At 45.9% G+C, this 16,648-nt stretch overlaps 1 protein-coding gene across 1 annotated transcript in view; it reads left to right on the top strand.

Annotated features, from left to right (window-relative positions):
• Nucleotides 1-16,648, top strand: part of ARFGEF1 (ARF guanine nucleotide exchange factor 1) — a 1,973,034-nt gene that overhangs the window by 362,138 nt on the left and 1,594,248 nt on the right. The window contains exon 6 of the mRNA XM_069621149.1: nucleotides 9,334-9,610. Coding sequence (XP_069477250.1) covers nucleotides 9,334-9,610 — 277 coding nt within the window. The remainder of the gene's footprint in view (nucleotides 1-9,333; nucleotides 9,611-16,648) is intronic.

Genomic DNA, 16,648 nt, shown 5'->3' with positions numbered 1-16,648 from the left:
TTATATATTTGTTGGTCAAAAGGAAGCTAGTGGATCAATTTATGACGTTGATTGTTCTCTATGCCCCCAACGAAAGTCTGAGTCAATTCTTCCAAAAGTGTGCTCCTATAATTTGATATGTCAGCAAGGGTCATTTAATGGTTGGTGGATATGTCAATAGCATTTTGGAACCTCAAACTGATAAAAACATTGCCACTTTTACACGCAGACAAGTGAAACCAACGGGCCCTGCCAAAATATTAAGGGCTTTTTCGATGGGTAGACATGATGTGGGTATTGTGAGAAACCTGAGGGTATTCTCACTCCTAAACCCCTTGGATCCTCAGCGCAGTTGGCCAGGGAAAGGCCATTGCTATTGGATCGCGACCCTTGGGGCGGAGAAGCGAGGGAGGATCACCTGGGTCGAGGGTCAGTGGGGACTGGATTGGGGTGCCCTGCGGCGAGACATGGCATCACCTTTCCCTAATGATAAGCAACCAAACCCTCCCCAAACTTTATGGGTTATTTTAAGCCAGTTCCCCTCAATTCTCCATATGGGACACTTGTGACAGGACTGAGACGAGGAAGAAGCAACTGAGCGTAATGAACACCATGCACACTCACCATACTAGTACTGAGACTAGGAAGAGGCAACTGAGAGTAATGAACACCACACACTTTCACCACTTTGGAACTAGGACGAAGAAGAGGCCTGCAAGGTGGTGTGAAGGACAGGCATGTTCTCCTAATCGTGGTCAGACAAGGTTGATTGAGAGAGCGCACCTGCAAGAGGATTGTAGGTGTATAAAAGGAGGAGGAAAAGGCAACACAGAGGAGCAGCAGCAGGGAAGTCTGTGTTATCAGTGGGAACCTTGTTGAAAGAGACGATCTGTTGAAGGGAACTACTGTTGAAAGGTCTGTGGTACACAGCACACTGAGATGCTTGGGTCTGCAAGAGGAGGTGGTCTGAGACAGCCTGACGTGGCAGCAGGAGCTCCCTGTAGCGGGATGGCGGTGGATAAGGGAGCCGGGTGGAAAGGCTGCCCTTTACCTTTCAATCAAAATGCTCATTTCCCGTTGCCGAGAAGCAGGCCCAAGGTTATCTAAGGGGCAGAAGTTGGGTCCCTGGCAGCAGAAGCTGCAGTTTGTGTGGTCTGCGTTACAAGGACAGCTACTAAGGAGGCCGGTGAGTTTCTATGAAATTGGAAACCTGGTGTGTGAAGCGCGAGTAAAGGAACATTTCCATTGTGCTGAAATACTTTGTATCTAGTAGCGGAGTGGTTGCGTGCATCAGAAGAGCATGTTTTCAAAGGTCTCCGGTCCAAGACTTTTCCCATTGTTGATCATTAAACCACAAGAAATACTTTGTATGAGATTGGTCATGTATCTTGAAGCAGAATGGTTACGAAAGTCTCTGAGTTTTGGAACTTCTTTTAAAGTGAAAGGCATACATATTCTATCGCGGGCTGAATGAAAACAAGATCGTAAGCCCCATCAATGCCCAAAGAACACCACATTGAATATGACCTTTATGATTAAACAGGAAACAATGCATGTTAAACTTAGCAGTGCATAAAACGGTACAATCATTCAAAATCACTGCATGTTGAATTTCTGAAGTAACTGTACACAAGTTAAATTAAACCACTGCATGATGTGAAATTAACTCATTTAATCAGATGGAATCTTGAAGCCAACCCTATTATATGGCGAAAGGAAGTGAACCTTGATGGGCCAAAGAGAACCGCCAAGGCCCTTTCTTTTGGGGGTGTTTGAACTATGATGAAATACAAGTCTTGGGGAAGGGTACCCTGAGACTTCATGAACTGTCTTTGCTGTCAGAACCTTGAGGCTCTTTATTTTGTGCTTTGAACTGTGACACTTGGAACTTGGGGAAGGGAACCCCAAGGACTGTTTCAAAACCATATAATCTTGAACTTGGAAAATACAACTTTGAGACTTTTTGTGGAACTATTTTGTACCTAGGGAACAGAGCTGACAAAAAAACTGAGCTGGAAAAAGCTCAGAACATTTTGTTGAACACTGTTTTCTTTTGACTTTTTACATCCCTACTTATTTATTTATTTATTTATTCAGATTTGTAGAGCGCACGTCAGCCCGGGGGCATCGTGGCGCTTGTTACAGACAATATCTTAGTTACATGGGATACAGTAATTACATACAATACAGAATTTACAGTAGACATTTGGTTTATTGTGGTTGTGAGGGCAAGGATAGGTTTTGGACACAGACTTTTAAGGTGAACTCTTTGACTCAGACTTTCCTTAGTTTTATTCAGGTAGTGTGAAGCGTTGACTCTCAGCCTGCGACACTGTGAGTCAATGCTCCACGACAGGAGAAGCAGTGCCCAGGATGAAAAGGCATTGAATAACCAGTCCCTGCACCTCATTACAAACAATGAATGGATGGTCTATCGAGAAGGACATTTAAACAAAACACATTGCCAACACTGACTTAGGAAGACAGAAAGACGGCGGAAGAAAAATATATGAAACTTCATTAACGTGGGAGTCTTCAAGTGGCACAGACAATCACATGGAAGCTGCCTACCTGCCTTGTGAGACCTGATTGGCCTGGTCCTTATCTGCAAGTGTAAATTGGATATATCTAAAATTTCTGGACCACCCCCGCAAATTCAGAGGTGGAGGTGGTGTGGCTCAACCTACCATGTGAAAAAGGACATAGAGTGAGTCCTGGTTTCTGTCCTGAAGAAGGTTGCATGATTTATGGACATAAACTGAGAAGTCCTACGACATCTGAAACACATTTAGACATAGGAACAGGGACATACAGAGTTGGTTACCCAGAGAACGATTAACGATTAAGGGGAACCACATAGTGTGAAACATTGTAGATTATAGTGACCAATAGAGAGAAGGAAGGAAGGAAGGAAGGAAGGAAGGAAGGAAGGAAGGAAGGAAGGAAGGAAGGAAGGAAGGAAGGAAGGAAGGAAGGAAGGAAGGAAGGAAGGAAGGAAGGAAGGAAGGAAGGAAGGAAGGAAGGAAGGAAGGAAGGAAGGAAGGAAGGAAGGAAGGAAGGAAACAGCTGTGACTAACATCAAGGTGGTAAATACATTGGCTATCCTCTCCCATTATGATCGCAAGCAGTGGTACAAAATGGGCCACATCCTGGAATGACTCCAGTTTATAAGCCGGACACAGCTCTTGTGCTATTGCACGAAGGTGAGGCTGCTTCAGACGATGCCATAACCGTGGTTTTGGACATCGCCGATACTGGGTTTCGACAAATGGGAAACAGTGCGGTCCTCTGGGACAAGGTTGGTTGAAGGCCACCAATGTCTGGCCGGAAGTGCAAACGAAAGTGGTATATATGCACTTTGGTGGGGTAGACCTTTTCGGAAATAAGCTGGACACATTCCTACAAGAATTAAAGTTGATACAGACACAGCTCATTCCCTGGGCACTGTAAAGGTGCAGAAGTAAGGTTCGGACACAACAGTGGCATGATTTTGGCGATAAAGGCTTTTATTAAATAATAGAGGTGGAAAAAAAGGCCTTTCTATCCCTAAAGCTAATGGGGGTTTACCTGCCTCAAAGGAAACTAGTGCAACTGTCAGGAAGACTAAAACAAAAAAGTGTGCAAGGATGGTCTTTCCTTAAAGTAGAAAGTGTTATTTGTGCTCTCAAACAACAAAGTTCCCAGTCTCGCTAGTAATAAACTGATGCCAAACAATTTTTCAAAATACAGAGTAGTACTCCTTTCCCCTAGTGTTTTTCTTCTCTTAAGTCTCTGTATAGCTCACAAGGAACTGTCACTTGACTTCACAATTCCAGTACTCTACCAACATAGCATGCTTTCCTGCCAAGCAAGTGTTTTCTCTTGTAATGTCTCTCTTCTCTCCTTTCTGGGCCCCAGCCCCTTTTCTCTTCAAACTTTGCCTTCAGATGTGAGTGTGAGTCACAGACTCGCAAGGTTTCGTTGTATCTACTTGGTTCACTCTCCTGCCAAGTGTACAACACTTTGTCAGTTGTTTCAGGGTCCCAGACCCTCTCTCTCATCAGGATTCCAGACCCTCTTGCTTTTGGGTGTGGGTCCCAGACTCACATGGTTGTATTCTATCCGTTTTGTCCACTCTCCTGCCAAATATACAACTGTCTCTTATTTTCTTTCTGGTCCCTGACCCTCTCTTCCTCTTGGGTCCCAGACCCTCTTTCTCGTGGATTGCAGACTTGCACCTTTGGGTTGTATATACTTGGTTCACTCTCCTGCCAAGTATGCAACTATCTCTCTGTGGTTACAGGGTACCAGCCCCTCTCTCTCTCCAGTTCCTCAGCTCACCCCAATTCTTCCCCAGACCTCTCAGAGCTCCCAGACAACCTGTGTACCTGTTTACATCCTTCTTCATGGTGCCGATGGTCCCCTAGCAGCTGTATTGCTCCTGGAGGCTCTGGTAGCATTCAGGCACCCCGTGCCATCTACAACGTTCCTACCAACAGAGACTTCCCTCCGGTATCGCGTTCTGTCTTCCCCTCACTTCACCTTGCATCCGGGTACGTCTGTCGCTTATCCTCTTCGGGCAACGGCTTTCTGTGCGTTCGTTCAACGCTGGACTCTGGCTGCTTTTTTGAACTCACGCGCCATTCGTTGGAGCCAATCGTTGTGCTCGGAAAACTTGACTGCTCCCTTGGCTTTCTCCCTTGGCTTCACGTGAGTAATCCTTGTACTCCTGGCCGTCTTCTTCGTCACAGTATCAACTTTCAAACTACATGCATAGTACAGTAAGACAGACTGGGGGTCGTAAGTAGCCAGTGCGCTAGTTGACACCAAAATTTGACAAGTATGATGGCCTGTTGCTCTGACAACCTTTCACTGGTGTCCCCTAGCAAGCACCAGTACAAGTAAACATGGAGTTGAGAACAGAAGGTAAAATCAGTGCGCAGATCCCAAAGTTCTTATTGGAAAGTCCATAACACAAAGTGCAGATTTGGCTTCAAGTCCAATTTATTGGTCACTAAACAGCCGACACGTGTTTCGGCCAGTCCGGTCCTTCTCAAGGCTGTAAATTGGTCCAGAAATAATATATTCATGTATTAAGGTAACAGACCATAGAATTAATATCAAGTAAGATGAGACCAATAACAAGAGAAAGAATAACATACCAGTATTTCAGTGCATGGTTGTAGCCAATGGAAACAGAAAATAGTGATCCAACATGAAACAAAAAGAATATCAAAATTAGGATGAGCGATTCTAGTATGAGAAAAAATATTGCAGTCTAGTGAATAATATACATGTGGGAAGTTGCAACATACCATGAATCCAATGACGACGGGAACAGAATGGTGTGTCAAGCAAAGCAGTTGCTGCCTGAAATAATGATAAAGTAGCCCTTAAGAGTCAAGTCTCTACTATTAGTGAAATATCAATGGGTAAGTATAGAGTGAAGGCAAAGATGCCTATTGAATGTCTAAAGTAAAAGTGACTTACCCTCCAATGGGTAGGTGTCTTTGTGGTAATATGAAATATCTAAAAGGTAAAATGAATTCCAAATGTAAAAGCTGGTCAAAATAATCCTTAAGTCTATGAAAGATCAATACCCCCAAAATTGAACTGTACCTGATGCAGGTAGCTCCGAGGTAATACTGGGGTCAAATCCCCATCTGCAAGTAGTATTTTGCGAGTTAAACACTGGTGCCGTGCGGCAAACACAGGGTAAAATGGCATTGGAGAAGCGAGTGACTTCACGCACGCACCGCGCTGACGTCATTATGCGTCATCTGGTGCGGTCCGGAATATTCTCAAGCACATAATAGTGTATATTGTTATTGTCATAAGTGTAATCATAATCATAATCAATACTAATTTGCCAAAGTTAAGTGTATAGTTAATCTGTGGAAGTAAAATGCACTCGTAATATTCAATGTATTGTATCATTGACATTCTGTGTGCATATTGGGTAAATAATTGAGCCAATAATTGAGTCTTCTATACAGAGACTTAAGAGAAGAAAAACACTAGGGGAAAGGAGTACTACTCTGTATTTTGAAAAATTGTTTTGCATCAGTTTATTACTAGCGAGACTGGGAACTTTGTTGTTTGAGAGTACAAATAACACTTTCTACTTTAGGGAAAGACCATCCTTGCACACTTTTTTGTTTTAGTCTTCAGTTTGACTGCAATGATACCTAATACCCTTTGACAACAACTGTCAACATGTTTACTGAAAAAGCCATGAGAGCAAGCTTATTTTATATTGGCTCAATTATTTACCCAATATGCACACAGAATGTCAATGGTACAATACATTGAATATTACGAGTGCATTTTACTTCCACAGATTAACTATACACTTAACTTTGGCAAATTAGTATTTTACCACTCATGTGGTCCGCACGATATGATTATGATTACACTTATGACAATAACAATATACACTATTATGTGCTTGAGAATATTCCGGACCGCACCAGATGACGCATAATGACGTCAGCGCGGTGCGTGCGTGAAGTCACTCGCTTCTCCAATGCCATTTTACCCTGTGTTTGCCGCACAGCACCAGTGTTTAACTCGCAAAATACTACTTGCAGATGGGGATTTGTCCCCAGTATTACCTCGGAGCTACCTGCATCAGGTACAGTTCAATTTTGGGGGCATTGATCTTTCATAGACTTAAGGATTATTTTGACCAGCTTTTACATTTGGAATTCATTTTACCTTTTAGATATTTCATATTACCACAAAGACACCTACCCATTGGAGGGTAAGTCACTTATACTTTAGACATTCAATAGGCATCTTTTCCTTCACTCTATATTTACCCATTGTTATTTCACTAATAGTAGAGACTTGACTCTTAAGGGCTACTTTATCATTATTTCAGGCAGCAACTGCTTTGCTTGACACACCATTCTGTTCACAACGTCATTGGATTCACAGTATGTTGCAACTTCCCACATGTATATTATTCACTAGACTGCAATATTTTTTCTCATACTACAATCGCTCGTCCTAATTTTGATTTCTTTTTGTTTCATCTTGGATCACTATTTTCTGTTTCCATTGGCTACAACCATGCACTGAAATACTGGTATGTTATTCTTTCTCTTGTTATTTGTCTCATCTTACTTGATATTAATTATATGGTCTGTTACCTTAATACATGAATATAATATTTCTGGACCAATTTACAGCCTTGGGAACGACCGGACAGGTCGAAACACGTGTCGGCTATTTAGTGACCAATAAATTGGACTTGAAGCCAAATCTGCACTTTGTGTTATGGACTTTCCAATAAGAACTTTGGGATCTGCGCACTGATTCTACCTTCCGTTCTCAACTCTACATGCATAGCACTTTGGATGGTCTGATCTTTCAATGTTCTCAAACATGGTAATTGAGCTGCATTCATAATGCTTGGTATTATTTTGTCTCTCAGTGTTACCAAATAAGTTAGTTTGACTAACTTGACAGAAATACATATTGGGCCTCTCCAGAGAAGAGGCAAGAGGATTTGGACATGCTGAAGCGTGGAAATACTGCATTCTCTGGTGATTGTCCACAATCCCAAAGGGATTGCCCCCACCTCCCCCCCCCCCCGGGGGATTATTGTATGGTGAAACCTCTGCCTTGACCCTATGGGAAAGGTGTCCCTCTAGGGGAGACGGGACAACATCCTCAGATTCTTCACAGCACCTTCCCGCAACGCAACGCAGCCAGTCCTTCTGATCTGGGAAGACAAAGTTTCCAAGGATGTCAAGGGAGTACAGATCCTTCTATCGCCCACAAATATCTTGTACGGGCTCCCGAGAGGGGATACAAGGGAAGATCCCAGGTGTACAGAGGAAACAAAGACTGATGCACTGTTTCTTCAAGGGCCCTTGTCGCTAAACAACCATGACCAACCCCAGTAACTGACCACTGGCCCCCCATCCCCCGGTTCCCTCCACTTCCCTCCGCTTCCATACCCTGGTGGGGGCAGGGGGCGGTTGTCACTTTGCCAAGCAGTGTGAAAACATCACCACCTACAAATGGGTGTTCAACATCATTTGTCAGGGTCAGACCTTAGAATTCATGGGGAAATGACCTTCCATTCCTCCCGTATGGAAAAAGTTGCATCACCAATAACTTCCTCCTGCAGGCGGTTCAGTCTCTTTTTAAAAAGGGAGCAATATGACTCGTCGCATCGCATCTCCGGAGTGTACTCCGAAATACTTCCTAGTCAGAAAAAAGTCGGGAGAATGGCAACGCATACTAGACCTCAGGAAACTCAACAAGTTCCCAATGTCCCAAATCTTTCGTATGGTCCCGCTACAACACATCCTTGACCAGCTGGAACAAGGAGACTTCCTCTCCTCTCTGGACTTGAAGAATGCATATTTCCATGTCCCCATCCATGGACGACACAGACGCTTTCTCTGGTTTGTAGTGCAAGGCAAGCACTATCAATTAAAAGTACTGCCCTTGCGCTTAAAATCAGTGCCACAGGCGTTCACAAAATGCCTAACTCCAGTGGCGGCTCACCTCCGAAGCGCAGGCATCAACATCTAACCTTACTTGGACTGGCTAGTGAAACTTTTGAAGTGGGAGTATATGACTCCCTATTTTTTAAAATTGGGAATAGTGATTTTGTAGATTTTAAAAATGTAATTCCCATTCCCAATGGGTCTATTTGTCAGCGAGTAAAACATATTGCTACTCTAAAACGAATACCTTTTTGTAATCCATACTTCTTTGCACCTGCAAATGCATGGTAGTTAAAAGATGCATATTTCGCTTAATTTTTCTCGTTAGCTCAGACAGCAAAATTTGTAGAGTGACCTCCTGTGGCACTGATCGATCTGAAAATATCCATGGATGTGTGTGGGTGGAAGATGGGTGGCAGGCTCAAGTGTGTCCATGGTTTCCTATTTTTGTTGGAGTATTTTTAAAGCTCATTATTTTCTTCCGAGTATTGCCCTTTTTTTGCGGGTAAATGACTGATTTGACACTTATCTGTATGATATGATATGTCATTTATAACGCACGCGCACCTGCACACAAGTGTTTCTAGGTACGACATTTAGGCATACTATACAAAATCCAGGTTCTTGTGTAGATCTCTATTTGCACATTTATTTTTCTTGGAGATGTTCAGTTCATATATGAAACCGTTCTTTCTACAGTTTTCAATTTGCTTTGTAGAATGATTCGGTCCTGCCCCATTGATGCATATGACTTGCTTTATTTCCCTCTCATTCCAGTGGTCATGAGGCTAAGTAAGGAATGTATTGGCAAAGAGTACATTGATGTGTTTTTGTTTTAAATGTCACGTTTGAAAGTATACAATTATGGGGGTTCACCAAGATTCTGATTGTTCACTCCCCCTCTCTTCAGCTTCAGGAAGCCAAACAGATGGAGAAGGAACGGCACAGGCAGCAGCATCACCTGCAGCAGTCACCTGTTAGCCTTCATGAACTTGAGTCACCTGAAATGGGCCACCTTACAGAGCAAAGTGTGGAACATTTAACGCAAGAACAAGAAGGGGACCTTGAACACCACACGAACAATGTGAATAGGAGCCTTCAGGAAGAAATAAGAACAGAAAATGGTTTTGATGTACCTAGTGCAGAAAACGAACATATTGAAGCTGACTTGGTGACAGCAACTGAAAGTAATGTATTCATTTCATTCAATATTACTTAGATATTTGGTTTACGAATGCGCCCTCGGACAGGAAGCCAAAGTATTTTATTTCATTTGTATGGTTTTGAAGGTTGTGCCCTAGGAACAATGTTGCAATCTTTTTTTTCTTTTTTTGCAACAAAACCACCTGAGGATATTTGCGGACGAGGGATGAGACATGTTAGGAACCGTAATGTTACCATTGCCTGATTAGTTTGGAATATCACTCTGTTCAATTATGTTTTTAAATATATGCTAAATGGTGCATTTTAAAGTGCATTGTGGTAAAATCGGTTCATTAAGCTGATTTGAATATCACTTTACAGAGGTGTTTCGAGTTTCTAACCTTTAACATTTTGATACTGTTAACTAAAAATGCTGCATTTTAAAATGGGTTGGGCCAGTAACACTGTTTAGTTCTTGACAGATAAGAAATGAGACTACTTTACGCATAGGTTCAGGGTGATTGGGCATTGGTGGATGTCCTTCAATGAATGTTTGGGAGAGTGGATAGTGAATGGAATATTTTGTAGCACTTCTTTGGGCAAGTAACAATGGTTATTACTAAATCGGATTTAAAGACCGTTTTGCAATGCGGCTTTGGGTTGATATTGATAAAAATACATTTAGAGCAGTGTAATTCATCAAGTTGGTCAATATAATCGAATTTAAAGAACATTTGTGTTAAATTATGAATAAAGAATGGATAATGATACGTTGTGTAATACTCAATGGGAAGGAGGACTGGGGGTAGATATAGTTTGGTAGACACGGAAGTGGAATTGATGGGTAGGAACAGATGGGAGGAAATCTTGTATGGGAAACCGCAAATGGCTGGATGCCTACCATTGACGGCGGCAGTGGGGATGGTTTGGAAACAAGCCCATTGATACCTGAGTTGGGGGAGGAAACTTACATTGGCTGTTAGGGTCTGGGGTAATAGGTGCATTGAGGTGATCCAACATCTGCCATGGGGGTAGGAGTGGAATGTCAAGGGAATACAGAAGATGAGCAATGTTGTGGCCCCCAGGGGATCAGGTGTTTCCAGGAGTTAAGGGAGCAATTGGGGCTGCCCAGCCATGATCACTATAAGTACTTACAGCTCAGGCATGCTTTGGCACTTCATGTGAATGGAGGGACAGAGGTTCCACAGGCTTCCCCAATCGAGAGGAATGTACTGGATGGGGAGATTCTGAGAAAGCAGTTCTCAACCCTTTACAAAGCACTGACTCTTAACTTCACGGTACCACTAGATGAGTTGAGGGAGATATGGTTACGGGACTTGGGGGGAAATTGGGGATGATGAATGGGCGTAGGGCCTAAGATACCCAAGCAAAGTAGCCATAGCCGCCTACTTGTGGATAATACAATTTAAGTACCTTCATAGGGTCTGTTACACCAGGGGCAGACTTAAGAGAATGGGTAAAGGAAAGACGCGTGTCCCAAATGTAAAACCCACAAAAGGTATTGTATTCATATGGTGTGGCAGTGCCCAAAGTTGCAGAGAGGTATTGGAAGGGAGTGAGAAGAGGAGTAGAAGGGGTCTGGGAAAGACTAATGCACTGGGATCCCAAGGGTGCATTTCTGGGGATTTGGCGAGAGGTGGAAATGGACAAACATGATAAGTGCTTCATAAGCACAGTGTGTATAATGGCTAAACGGGTGATTGCAGAAAAGTGGATGAGCCCTGAGACCCCAGCAATTGGAGTGTGGTGAACATGGATGGACATTATTAAATGTTGCAACCAAGTAGTGTATACAAATTGGGGGTGTCCACAAAAATATGAAAAGGTCTGGGGAAAATGGAGATTTGATTTTGAAACTTATAACGCACATACTCCATAGGGGTCCAGGCAGAATCTGCATCTGGGTGAAAAAGTCAACACAAATTGTAGGCCAAATTGACAATAGGCTAAATACCTAAAAAGGACAGGGGGAATTACAGGAAAAGATGTAAGATGTATTCCATGTTTTTCTGAAAATAGACAAAGATTCAATTTGTCGTATATCGAGTGGAAGAGAATTTCAAGACCGAGGGACAAGAAAGAAAAGCGGCTTTCACCCCAGGTTGTAGTCCTAGGGACGGGGATCACCAATAGGCCTTGTACCATGGATCGCAGGGATCGGTTAGGGCAAAGAATTGCGGTCTTAGATTCGAGATATGCTGGGGTCAGGCAGTGAATACATTTAAAAACCAGGCATACAATTTTAACAAAATCCTCTGCTGCAGTGGAAGCCAATGAAGGCTTTTTCAACACTGTGAGACAGCTGATTTCCGAGGTAGTGTAAAGAGCTGCCTTACTACAGAGGTCTGATCGACCGACAATCTCTATAGCTGGAGTTTTGGAATGCCCATAAGAAGGGCATTGCAGTAGTCCAGCTTTGAATTTGTAAGTTTGCCAACTACAATTGGATGATCCTTCTCAGAAATAAGGGGCAGTAAAGACTTTAATAGTTTAAGATGATAGTACACAGAATTAACAGTTTGGTTGATGTGTAGATTACAGCTCATGCTGGACTTCCAGATGCAGCCGAGATTCTTCACTGTCTGTGTGAATTTTGTTGGGGTCCCAAATAGGGTTGGGCATGGGACAGAGTGTAAGACATTTGCTAACTTTTTTTTTAGAGCCAAAAACAAAGATCTTTTGGCTGGGTTGAGTTTGATCTTATTTTCCAGCATCCAACTTTGTATTTTGTCTGCACAGATTCGAACTCGATCCATTGCTTCCGGTGGTTGCTTTAGCCAGACATAAATGTGAGTGTCATCGGCATATGAGTGGTGATATAGGCCAAACTAGGAAAAGATGTTTAACACTGGACGGATGTAGACGTTAAACAGCAGTGGAGACAAAAGGAGACCTGAGGCACTCCATAGGTAACTGGTAATAAATCAGACGGGTATGAACCTGCTGAGTGCGGTCTATCAAAAAGGAGGTGAAACATTTGAGGGCATCATCAGACACCTGTGCCAGTAGCGATAGTCTTGACTTGAGAATATCGAAATTGACTGTGTTGAAGGCTGCCGACAAGTCGAGCATGACAAGCATGCTGATGTCCCCTAGCCTTGAGCAGATTGTCCCAGACGGCCGTGAGTGCTGTCTGTGCCGTGGGTTGGTCTGAATCCTGACTGGCATTAATCCAGGATGTTGTGTTCTTCCAGGCAGATCTGTACCTGCATAGTAAAAATATTTTCCAAGATGTTGCCAGGCCACAAGAGACGAGCAATAGAATGGTAGTTAACAGAATTTTATTGTCTAGTGTTGGTTTCTTCAGGAGGGTCGCAAGATAAGACTTTCAAGTACAGTGGAGCGCATCCCTGTATTAGGGAGGAATTTACCAGAGCCTGAATAATCTCACTAATGGTGTGCACTTGCTGCTTAGCCAAGTAAACAGGACTAGGATCATAGCTAATACTCATACATCCCGTCCCCTTTCCACCATCCACGTGGAAAGGGGACAGGAAAGTTCCCGCTTGCTCCCCGTTCTTTTTTTTTTTCAATCCTCTTCACCTCCCTTTGGTGCCTCACCTCCCCCGGCACATGTCGGGCTCCCAAGCCGAGGGGCTCAGAAGCTCTACCGGGCAGTCCATGGAGGAGCGATCAAGTTCCTCGTCCTTGTCGGCCCCAGGGGGCAAAGGATTGCTGTGATCTACCTCCAAGAGTCAATCCTTAGCATGATTCAGCACAATTACCAGCTCAGTGGCTGAGGGCACACAGCCTACCGGAGCCACCCTGGGTGATTCAACTACCGGCCAGCAGGCTGAGGGCTCATGGCCTACTGGAGCTACCTCTGAGGTTGATGCTTCAGTTTCAGGTTCGAGGGCCAAGGCGTGTCCTCCCATGTCAGAGCCAGCACGTGGCACAGATCCTTCGTGCCCTCCCACCCATGGCGTGGCACAAGGCTACAAGATGGCGGATAAGCACGTGGCTGATCCTGCTAGACCAGCAGCCCTCTTGTACTCGGATCAGGGTCTAATCGGTCCCTCGCCCATTGAGTGGGCCATGCAAGAAGGTTCCAGTCCCATTCCCTCTGGAAGCGGCGGCAGACTTTATGGTACAGGCGATTAGTCGCCTCAGGGATACAGCTACCCATTGCAGCCTTACGGCTATTTTCTCATGAACGGAGGCCCATCAATGTGGAGGGCCGGCCCCCCTCAAGATCTGGCGGCTTGCGAGGACCTCTTCTTCGAGCGCTTCCTTCTCAGGCGTTCACCATACATGACAGGGCTCCTCAAGGATATAGTCAAGGAGGTGATCCTGCAGGTCGTCCTAGGCCTCCACCTTTCTGTGCCTTGAAACAATTAGGCACGTTATAAATGCCATATCATATCACCTTTGGGCCCTCTGCCAGTGCCTGTCCCTCCTCCGGTCCAGGCCTTATGGTTATCCAGACCCCTCCACCTCTTCCTCCTCCTCCTGTACCACCAATGCCTCCGCCTCAGCAACCATTGGATCTATCTTCGGGTCTGAATCGGGGGGACCCTGCCGGCACCTGTGTCCCAGGGTCAGACTACCCTCTATCTGATAAAAGGTGGTGGGTGGTGATGAAGGCAATGATGACGATGACATCCAGGACGATGAATCCTCAGCATCTGTAAAGGCCTTTCATAGCTGGCCGCCTTCAGGGCCTTGTAGAGTTCTTGGAGGCCTCCCAGCCAGAGGAGGCTCCCCAGGAGTTGTGAGTGCTAGCAGAGGTTTTGGGCAAGCGCACCATGACTCGTTCAGGCATTCCGCTCCAGAAGTATGTCCTGTAGGTGGCGAGAAAATTCTGGGAGACGCCCAGGGCCAATGCCCAGATGAACAAGAAATTAGACAGCAGATTCAGGCTGATGGATGGGGAGCCGGTCCTCCTGACCTCTCACACCCAGCCTCACTCTTCAGTGGTGGCTGCGGCCACGTTGTATTCTAAACTACCGTCTTCGGGTTTTTCCTCCGCAGGAGCCTCCTCCAGTTGTCTGTCCAAAGAGGTCAAGGTCCTTGTGTCATTTATCAAATGGTGCTACGTCATCTCAGGGCTGCACTTGCAGCAAGTGATTCCTGACGCCCTAGTAGCAGCGGCAAACCAGAAGCTATGGTGAGAGTTTAGGGAGTATCTGCCCGATCTCCCTCTGGAGAGGCAAGCCGCCTTCAAGGCCGTCCTGACGGATGCCCAGGCGATTGCACGGGACCTCATGGAGTCTTCAGTCTCCCACATCGACACAGCCAGCAGGGGGTTGTGCCTGGAGGTTGAGATGAGAAGGACGGCGTGGATGCATCACACTAAGTTTTCATCAGACATGCAAGAGAGGAGCCTGGATCTCCACTTCAAGGGCTCAGACCTTTTTCATTCGTCCACAGATGAGTTGACTAAAGAAGACCTCCACACAAACCACAAGTTTTGTCCATCCTAACTAAGCCAGGGCAGATGTCCTTCCCCCGAGTCTCAGGGCAGGAACAACTTCAAACCCTGCGCTTTCACCGGCTTCAGGGAGTTTCGGAACCCCGGTGCACGGAGGCCTGACGGGTCGCCCAGTGACCTCAGGAGGAAGCAGCAGAGGACATTGCATTGTTTTTTCCGTTCCCCCTGCTCCGCTCCCGCCTCAGATGCCAAGAAGTAGTGATGTCCTGTTCAGGGAACACAGCTCGACTGTAGGGGCCGGCTGGCTCTCTTCCAGGGCAGCTGGAAGTGTAATTTCGAGAGTCCTTGGATCCTTTCTATTGTCTCCACAGGATTCAGTTTTCCTCTTCCTTCTCCTCTACCTCCTCTTTGTCAGATAGGGGCCCCGTCCCTTTTACGGGAGATCCTTTCTCATTTGGAGATGCAGGCGGTGGAACTGGTTCCTCAGTCAGACAGGGGCTCTGGCTTCTACTCCAGGATTTTTCCGGTACCCAAGAACAAGCAGGCTTGCCTGAGGGTAGTCTTGGACTCGTCATTTCTCAACCTGTCTCTACCGCTCAGATGCTTCAAGATGATTACTCCCGCGCACATAGCTGTGTCTCTGTGTGAAGGGGACTGTATGTGCTCCCTGGACCTCAAGGATGCGTACCTTCATGTCCCCCATCTACCAGCCACATCAGAAATGTCAGCGGTTCACGATTGTCTTACCACTTCCAGTACATGGTGCTGCCTTTCGGCCTCAGTTCAGCTCCTTGTGTGTTCACGAAGCTGATGAATGCGCTGGCTGGTCTCCTCCGCCTGGAGGGTTATCACTTATACCCTTATCTGGTCAGGGCCAGCTCACCCGAGGGGGCGCTCCTGCCAACGGCTGGCAGAAGTTCTTCACCAGCTGAGCTTTCCCTCAACCAGCGGAAGTTGCAGCCCACACCCACCTTGCCCCCCTCACCAGGATCTGGTGTTCCTTGAAGTGCGCTGGGACACGGCTGTGCAGCGGGTGTTCCCCACGCCCGATAGGCTCTTCTCCCTCTGCAAGAAGATAGGGCACTTTTTTGGCCAACTCAACCACCTCGGCCTGCTGGTTCGGGCACCTTCTGGGACTGATGGCTTCTTGTATGCTCACGGTCCAGCACGCCCACCTCAAGATGAGGTGCCTCCAACTGGCAACCAATTGGGACCAGGAAACGGGGTCGCAGTTGGGCAGGATCCCAATCCCCACCGCTCCTCCTCCCCCTGAATCGCCGCTGGTGGCTGATGGACTGCTGCGTGGCAGTGGGAGCCCCCTTTACCCGACCAGAGCCCACTCTGGTGGTGACGGATTCCTCGCTGTGGGGCTACTCCATTCATGGCGCATGGTCCAGGGCAGAGGTCCTCCTGCATATCAATCTGCTCGAACTCATGGCAGTGGCCTGGTGCTCAAGGCTTTTTTGCCTCATCAGCGACACTGCGCTTTTGGTCAGGACCGACAATTCCACAACAATGTTTTACCTAAACAAGCAGGGTGGCACCCATTGCCCCCTCTGGTGGCAATCTGGGAATGGGTCCTTACGGAAGGGATTTGAATTTCAGCGGTCCACCTCCCGGGGGACAGCAATTCGGAAGCGGACCCGCTCCGCTGATGAGGGTTCAACACATACGAGTGGGACTTACACAT

Source organism: Ambystoma mexicanum, chromosome 5q, assembly GCF_040938575.1.
Source record: "Ambystoma mexicanum isolate Mex_15411 chromosome 5q, UKY_AmexF1_1, whole genome shotgun sequence".
Classification (NCBI taxonomy): Eukaryota; Metazoa; Chordata; class Amphibia; order Caudata; family Ambystomatidae; genus Ambystoma; species Ambystoma mexicanum.
The sequence above is the reverse complement of the archived record's forward strand: the minus strand, read 5'-3'. Positions and strand labels throughout refer to the sequence as shown.